The sequence below is a fragment of the Zootermopsis nevadensis genome, unplaced genomic scaffold (genome assembly GCF_977971745.1).
Source record: "Zootermopsis nevadensis isolate Lab colony 2312 unplaced genomic scaffold, Znev_1.0 Znev_ptg000008l, whole genome shotgun sequence".
Taxonomy (NCBI): Eukaryota; Metazoa; Arthropoda; class Insecta; order Blattodea; family Termopsidae; genus Zootermopsis; species Zootermopsis nevadensis.
The window spans coordinates 8,064,746-8,074,127 of record NW_028259140.1 but is presented as its reverse complement, the minus strand read 5'-3'; the positions used below and the strand labels follow the sequence as shown (position 1 = coordinate 8,074,127).

Here is a 9,382-nt window from a genome sequence, read left to right as displayed (position 1 = left end):
AAAGGCGGCTGTTTTGAATACTTTGGTTATTGTCTTTTTTATATTTTCTATGTTTAGAAGGCGATACTCTGTTTTTCTACAAGGCGTTTGTATTTTACGAGTCACGTGGACATTTCACTTCTCGAAACATTGGTGCTATATCTTAACCGTATTGTGTCAGTATTGATCGTTTGTTACTGATCTTCCAGCATCAAGAAGGTCATGTTACTACAGCATGAAATGCGTGCTTTGCGGTTGTGGCATACAACTTCGTTCTCATTGGGGTGGGATTTGGCATTTAATCGTGCACGAAGCTTTTTAAATATCTCCCTTTTTATCTCGAAAATTTAACCAGCTGGGATGGAATGTAACTTTGCAATATTCGATAAAATAAACGATGAGCGCAGTAACGTATAATGAATATTTCTCATGATATAAGTATTTTTGAAAGGCAGTACCGGTTTACAAATTGCAACGCGATTTTATCGTGATTTGTTGGTCGGACAGTCGGAAGTTAGAGTAGGATGCCGGAACGAATGATGAGGATCAATATTAAAGCGTACTGCCCCCTCCCCCCATCAATATTTACTTTGCCGAAAACATAATGCAGCTTTATAAACATACTGCATTGCATGAAAAGGAAGAATCTGCTATCCTTTCTTCTTTAAAAAAACACCCGTTTCTTCAAGAGATGTAGGAAACACAATTATTATTAATATTATTATTATAAATTCGGCGGGAAATAATTTTGACATAATTCATACTTCATTTTTAATATATATTTTGTATTACAATGGATTTCACTTGGGAGACTCCTCTAATGTGCCAGTGCTGTACAGAATGGGATGATTATTGTAATTAGTTTATTAATGAACAAAGATGACAACTGGCTGTACCTGTTTATAGCACCTATTCGATGACTGTTCCCTAGTTCATGTATTGTGGTCCTAGTGCTTCTGTCAACTTTAATCTGCTCTGTATGCAAATCTGTCTTGAGAAAAACATTAATGCCAACACGTTTGTCAATTTAATGGGAAAACTTTTCTTTTGGGTAACAATGTAAAATTAGCTTACAAGTATGAAATTTAAAATTGTGAAACTATAGACCTATATTCATATTCCACCATAATTTGCACATTTTTGATGTTGTAAAGAATGGAAATATGACGTATATAAGGAGCAAAATGATTTTGTCCAGTTCACCTCTTTGAATAAATTGGCATTCTTCCCTTCATTTCACAGGTCATATTTATATTTTGTTGTCTCTGTGAATGACTGCAGATCACATGCCCTGCATAAAATCATAAGAATCAGAGTACCATGTCGTTTATGTTGTACCAAAGTGTTCTTTATCACAGTAAAATATGGACTTTTTACATCTGAGTGAATTTGATTTGGTCTTTAATCTGGACTGTTAAAAAGATAATGATTTCTGTACAGTGTAATTTGATGAAGTTTTGTTTTGTTTTGTTTACAGAAGTAAAGGACTATGCACTGAAGATTGGAATCAACCCTGACAGTGAACCCCACCTGCTTCAGTTTGCACGAGATGGTCTTATGCAAGCTTTACCTGATGGCTGGAAACCATGGTGAGTGGAATGAAAACAAAACAAACATGTTGAAAATTAATTTTGAAATTGATATTATGAAACTGTTTATAATTGTTTGCTAGTTATGATAAGAAGCTCGGAGCTTGGTACTACTTCAACTTCAAAAAGAGAGAGTCTCGTTGGGAACATCCTCTGAATGATGTACACAGGAACCTGATCAAGAAGGTTCGTTCAGAAAGCATCAGCTCAGCAGGTACAGTCTACAACTCATATTACTTACACTGAGAAAATGAGGTATATTTGAAAATGTAATTCTTGAAATTCATGAGAGAAACATGTAAAACTTTAAATTAAGTACTCCATACACAAATAATTATAAAAATTACATTTATTCAGCCATGCATCTCTGTATTCTCAGCGAATTCTAATGACATTAAATCTTCAAAGGTATACATATGTTTGCATTAATTACAGAGAAAGTCTTTTCTGTTTGAATAAGCTGCATTAATCGTTATGAAAGACAAAGTTATACATTAAACTCCAACCCCAATAACCTAAGTAAAGGGATTGCTTGTAGTTAGTTATTTGTAGCCAGTTGATATGTTTCAGGCAAATAGAAATCATAAAACATTTAAATTCATTTATTATTTAATTATTATCAGAAATAAAAAAGTTTACTGGTCTGGTTAGACATTAATTTCTTGCAACAAAATGCAGACACTGCAGAGAAATCATGTACCCAAATGTAAACAGAATGAAGACAATGAAAAATACTGAAAGGAAGAACAATATTCTTCAGAAAGGGATGGGATTCAGTATGTACTGTATTTATTCTTTAGCAAGTTATTAATTAGAGTAGAATTCACAATAATGTCTAATTTTTTTCATTCATGGAAGAAGGCAAATAATTTAAATTAATTGTATTTGGATATTAGGATGGGAAAACCTCATAGCATATCAGGATATGCAGTATGGCTATAATGTTTTCACTTTTTTAAAATATTTAAATTTCATATGTAATGTTTTCTGTTGTGTAAGAACAACGGCCTGTAGATATTATAAAAAAGTTCTCTTTTCTCCCTATCTTTGAATTTGTAAAATGTTTGATGTTGCTTATTTTTGTTCAGGCGAGGAAGATTCCAAGACATCAGCCAAAGAAGACTTGAAGAGCTATGAGGAGGCTGCATCCACAACTCCAGACACACAGCCTTTTCCACAGTCATTAGAATCTCTTAAAAGCAGTGGAATGCAGAAGACAGGACAAATTCAACTGGTACATTCACAATTCATTGCAATAAAGCTTGTGTATTCTACTTTGATTTTTACCATAATTTCATATTGCAATACAGAATGACCTTAAAGTTATTCTGAAATTTCATATTTAAATTTGTAGTGAATGAGATAAGATAGAACAATAAAACAGATTGTGACATTTAAACAACAGTGTACAATTTTATGTTGTATGTATATTACTGATAAGCACACTATAGCAATATATCCTGTATATGGATCCTATGAATCAGCTGTTGCCATGTACCCACTAGTGTGTTTTAGGTAACTGTAGTGCCTGATATTCTTTTTGATGTACTATACAGATCCATCTGATGATTAATGTGTATCATACAGTGATATAATCAATTTAAAGAGATTGCCAGCATTGAGAAACGTAAATCTACAGAACTGAATGAATTATTGACCATATTTTTCAAGAGCTGTTGACATAGGCCTAAAATGTATTCTGTCTGTGCATACAGAATTTGGTATTACTTGGTTTGCTGTTTGTAAGGTGCTTCAGAAAAACTGTTTTGCAATCCCTATAATTTGAAACTGACAGATGGACTTTCACCAAGATGGCATACATCTGACATTTTGGTATTGTTGGTTGGCAATCACTGACTGCCCAGTTTTGAAATAATTGGACAGGTAGAGGAACACTGATTGCTTGGCTTCCATTTTGACCCAGTTTTAATGCATTAGTTTTCTTTGGGGAGTGAGAGAGGGGTAATAAAAGAGAGACTGAACTCCTCAAAAGTGACATTACTACATTTAAAGAGAAGAATATTCGAAACTATTCTTAAACATCTTCTTCATCTGGGTTAATATAATCTTTTCAGTAGAGTTTTAGTCACAGCTGAGTCTTTTGAATTTCTTTTAAAACAGTGATTCCTAATTATGTTTAAAATGCATTCCATTAGATCTCATATCTGAAGATTGCTTTTAAATGACTAATGATATTAAGTTTGTGTTTGTATAAATATAGTATTTAATTTTTAGGCTCCACTGAAGAAATCTCCAGTTCTGTCACCTTTAACTACTCCAAGTTTATCATCCCCTAAAAAGCTGCAGCCTTCTCCACTAAGTAGTCCTGTGAGCAGCAAGATTCCAGCATGGCTAATGGATCCTTCTAAACTGGTTGAGTTTAAAGATGTTAGCAGTGGTACATCAGAGATTACTGGTGGGTCAGAGCCTGGAGGCATTGCCACAAAGATTGATCTTGGTGGAAGGCAAAGAGATCCAGTGGTGCACAAGGAGATCCCAAGTCCAACTGCAAGGATTGATATTGATAGGATGGATATGGGAAGTCTGGTGAAGAAAAGTGAAGAAAGTGCAGTTAGCAGGAAGGAGAGGCTTTTGTCTGCCCAGGAGAAGCACCCTCGTAGCATGACTGGACGAGGGGAGCTTACTCTCACTGGTGAGTCATATTTTACTTTGAGCAGAATTATAGTAAGACTTCTGTAATTCTTAAGTGAGTTTTCTTCATAGCCATCTTTTAGGGTTTTTGATTTGAACTTCTGTATATTTGATTTGGCTTTATAATAGTCACATTCCGTATTTGATAAAATGTCACTGGCTGTCTCATTATCGTATGATAATAGGTGACTTAAATCCCTGTACTGTGTTGGCCAGACTTAACTTTGGAGTAAACGGTTTTAATGGTAATCTAGTGCGATGTGTGACCAACTGGATCTTGTGTGAATAGTGGCACATGGACAATAAAGGTTTAATATCTTATTCTAGAAATCTATGCAAGCAAGCAAGTATGATTGCTGATATAACCACAATAGTACAAAACAATAACAAATATGTTACTATACTTGTATGCTTCACTGCTGCTGTTATTGACATCTGAACTGATCTTGTCATTGACCTAACCTATGATACTGGTTCTTTCAAAACTTGACATCTTTTCTTCATATACATTGGGGGGTCTGTGCAATAGTTGTGTGAGATCCTACACAGGAATTGTTCGGTTTAAGAGATTTCTGCATTTAATGTGTTGAAACTGTGAATTGCAATTTATTTAATGATTTCTAGTGTCTTCAGTTGGTATGTTTCACTTGACGTTACATAACCAAATTGGCTCCGGTTATTTAAATATGAATATAGTTTTTCTTCTAACTCTGGAAATTTTTCTTATTGTTCATGAAAAGTGCACTGGTTACTTACATTATTGCTGAGTTCTAGAATTCATTATCTGCCCCCCCCCTTCTTTCTTGTTAATTTCTACAGGAGGGACAGATTGTGTAGTGATGCAAGTTACTGGCTCTTGAACGGGACTTAAACTGAGATTTTTAAGTATCCATTCCTCTTGAATTCACCTCAGCTATTTATTTATGATAATGCAAAAACTGAAATGGGATAATACATCATATATTTATAGATTTCAGAAAGCCTTGTAGCTGCAAGAGAAAAGTACTGTGTTTAATTTTATATACCCAGAATACTAATTAACCTGAATAATATGTGTTTAATTGAAACCTGTAGTAAAATTTGTATAATTAAACATTTGCTTGATATATGACCAGTTTAAGATGGTATGAAATGAGATTCTGTATTACCATTGCCTTTAAACTTTGCCTTAGAATATGCCATTAGGAATGTCCAAGAAAGGAAGGAGAAATTGGAAGGAAATGGAACACATGAGCTGATCTATACTAGTGATATTAATTTGTTAGACAGAAACATAAATGCCATAGAGAAAAGACAGAAATTCTTTTAAGATGGTAGTAAGGAGGTCAGTCTAGAAGTAGGTTTATTATGAACTTAATTTGTGTTTTTGTCTTGTTGCTGGAATGCACAACATAATTGTATCAGGATAGCAAATTCTTCAGACATGTGCCAGAGTTCAAGTGTTTAGCATATTATGCTTTCTTTAGGCGGTGGTTCCATGTTCCTAAAGTCAAGACAACAGAAACAAGAGTCTCATAGCACAGTGTCATCCACTCCTAGTCCAGGGGTTGAAATAAGTCCAACAAATGATGTGTTTGGTGCAGCTGTGGAACTGGTTCCTCTGAGGGATCAAGATGAGAATCTCCCAAAGAGTATTTTGAGAGATCAGCAACGCTCAGCAACACCTGGGAAGCCTCTATGGGACATTGATCCTAGGGAGATGTCCAGTATGTGCTGCTGATAAAATTTTACTACACTTTCTAGTCAAAACAGAACCAAGTACAGTAATTGCTCATATAATAGTAAAGTTTGTTTAATGATTGAAAGCTCCATTTTTGTCTAATATTGTGTAGTGTTAAGTATCCAATTAATTATGACAGTAAAGATCAAAGGCAGTTGTTTTTCAGAATTCTGTCACAACACTTCTAGTTTTTAATCTTTGATGTATTTTATTTTGTATGCTATATTTTACATAAAGATTTTCTTTTAAAAATGCTACCATGTCATAAACACACCTTTTTGTGTGGAATCCAGGCTTGACTGTTTGCGAGGTTAATGGAACAAAAAATTTTAGTGTGCTAATGATGTCTTGGCCATAAACGTTGGAACAGAAGGAAGGTGGTTCTTTATGCCCATAAGGAGAAATCTGTGGCTACTTATAATTCCAGTAATTTTTGAGATGAATTATCTTTTCCAATATTAGATTATACATTACTGTAATTTGACACTTTCTGACATTGTGATGTGCTGTTACACAACTGATGTTTTCTGTGGGCTTCCAAGATAATACTCATCACTGCTTACTCATATGCTAACAGTCTCACAAGCCTAGAGAAAACAATTTGCTGTGGCAGTTTACAACCTTGTAGGATTTGAGGTTTTCATGGCGGTGAGTCTGAAGATGGCTGTCTTCTGGGTTGTTGCACCATGTAGTCTGATAGAAGTTTACCAATGTTTCAGAGGTTCTTGCTGCCTCCATCAGGGCAATGACTCACTGCCCTGATGCTGGAGGCAGTTTACAACCTGACTTAAAAAGTGCTGCTTTTTGCACCGTTCTCTATATGAATGTGACTGATATTGTTATTTATTTTTTGGTGTTATGATGACATTTTTCAGGGAATATATTTTAGAAAAGAGATACTGTCACTTGAGCATTTACTGTACATAATCACTTATATAACTCAGCCTTTCAACTAAAACTATCATTTGTAAGGCACATATAGACTGCGATATTTGTTATTTGTAGGGTTTTCAGTATCTGCAATTCTGTTTCTTGGTTCGTATTGATATTTAGATTGGAATGGCTTCTGCCATTTCTGAAGGTAATTGCTGCCTTCAATATGGCTTTTCATCTTTACTTCTAGTCATTTCAGTGCCCATGGTCTCTGAAAGTTTTGATGTTCTTTATTGAAGGGGTTGAAACTTGAAATAAATTAATATTTACTAAGCAAGTGAATTTAAAGGAAGATATTTTGCTGTAATCCTTATAGCGTGCTTTTGTCATGTACTTGGAAAGTTTGGATTATATACATATATTTTTAGAAGGCTGTTAGTTTTATGCATGTCATTAATCTCTACTAGTTTTAAAATGCTGGCTGTACTGTACCTTCCCTTAACCAAAGGCATGCTTCAATGTGTTGTGAAAACTGTCCTTTATCTTTTATGGACTTTGTGTTCAGTTTTTATGGGAGGGGGTGTTAGATTAGATATTAGTGGTTAGTAACTCTGAAGTAAGGCAAATGTGAACTGTGCAACGAGCTGATATTTTGCAAGGAAAATATTTAGTGTAATATGGTTGTGGTCTTTTCATGGTATGTAAATGTAGTTTTAGCATTTTAAAAATGATTTGCATACTGTAGGAGTGGCATACATAAAATGTATACACACGTACTTGAACACATTCTGTAGATCAAAAAATAAGTCAAAATAACTGTAGGATGTGGAACAAATCATAAATATAAAACATAAAATTTTAAATAAAATATTGTGTAACATACGATTATCAAGCATTACATGGTATCCATAAATATACAACAGATACATGATATGAACATTTTAGTAGACATAAAAAAATGGGTTAACTGTTACAAGTTCATAACAAAGTCAAAGGATTGTCTTTCTAGTGCAACTTTACATTGTCCCTCATCATTCATAATATTTCTGATACAGTATTTATTGTTGAAGGAAGGTCATTTATGTTTGCTGTGAAAAGCAAAGGCCATAATATTGATGCTTGTGGATCTCCCTGTTTTACTATACCCAATTTTTAGAATAAATTCTTCATTAAATTAGGGGAGTTAATTTCCACTTTCTGTCTTTTGTTTGTAAGATAGAATCTGAGCCAGTTTTAGTTTTTACAACAGAAGAATGATGGATTCCAGAAAATGAAGGTGGACCGAGAGACAGTTAAAAATAAAATCACTGATCCTGTTATGATGAGAATGAAAATCTATAAAACTTACAGTTTTTACCATGTTATAATTGAAGTTGCTATTTTTGTGGTAGGTGTAGATATATTTAAAATAAGCACAACATGTTTTCCATCACAGTTTTAGCAGTCACTTCTCTTCTAATAAAATATGTGTGGTAAAGTCTTCTGCTATAGATAATTTATGAACTCCTAAAATATCATTATAATGGATTTTTATTGTTTCTATTTTACAGTTGTACATTTGTACTGCTCTGGGAAGGCAGCTGACATGGGCCAAAGGGGAGTTAAATCTGATTTTAGTAATCGTCTTCCCACAGCAAACATACTGCAATTGTTTAGAAGTATTAACATGTGAAAGGTTGAATCTAACACCAAAGACACACAACATGTGGTTCAACATATAGTGCATCATGCAATGGGACAAGCATTTCTTAAATGATTCTTGTTATATTGCATGTCACACCATATGTTATGTGTCTTCGGTGTAGATCCTGCCTAAGAATCCCTAACAAACTAATCATATTTGTTATATATTTACTTCACACCCCCGTATGTTATGTTACATTAATGTTTGCTTTGAAGTCGTGGTATACACATGAACATTAACCATTATTGTACATGAGCTGTGGATTTAAACCTCTATATCACAAAGCTGCTAGCCAGTCTTGAAGTCTGTGGTTAACAGTTTAATGGTGTACTACTATGTTGTATGGCCAGCTGGGCTGCACATATCCCATGATATGTGGTTGATGAAGATTAAGCAAAAGGTAGTTAATTACAGGATGTAGTGCCATTGTTGGCTATAGAGTGTGTGAATGGGGATTTTGAATTGAACTTGCCAAATTGTTTAAACTTAACACAGAAATAATATGCAGTTCAACCTAAATAATAAATTAATATGTTTCATCACTTTGTAGTTTTGTTTTTAAAATTTTTAATTAAATGATGCACTGATATATCTTTGGTGCTTGTGGTCATAAATCCAACGTAATTTGTAGTGACTTAAGCCGTTCTTTCTTACTGTATTATGTATTTTTATTTTAACTTCATAATAGGAGTGGAGAAATAAGTTTCTGAATTAAACAGTAAGAGAGAACACACATACAGGCCATTCTCTGAATGTACTGAGACTGAATTATGAATCTTGTTGTGGTAATTACAATATGTATAAGAAGAGACTGATAATAGCAGATATTTTGAGAAATGTGGTTTTTCTGTTGATCTTTTTCAGTTATAATTATGCTAAGGAGCA

General features: G+C 33.9%; 1 protein-coding gene across 3 annotated transcripts in view; it reads left to right on the top strand.

The window, feature by feature from the left end:
* Positions 1–9,382, top strand: part of Cep164 (centrosomal protein 164) — a 31,185-nt gene that overhangs the window by 282 nt on the left and 21,521 nt on the right. For 2 of the 3 annotated variants that reach the window (XM_087344977.1, XM_087344976.1), the window contains exons 2-6: positions 1,457–1,568; positions 1,652–1,782; positions 2,657–2,802; positions 3,804–4,221; positions 5,687–5,926. In XM_087344977.1, coding sequence (XP_087201103.1) covers positions 1,457–1,568; positions 1,652–1,782; positions 2,657–2,802; positions 3,804–4,221; positions 5,687–5,926 — 1,047 coding nt within the window. Of the gene's footprint in view, positions 1–110; positions 673–1,456; positions 1,569–1,651; positions 1,783–2,656; positions 2,803–3,803; positions 4,222–5,686; positions 5,927–9,382 lie in introns of those variants that run through there. The other variant, XM_087344978.1, reaches the window with a different exon arrangement.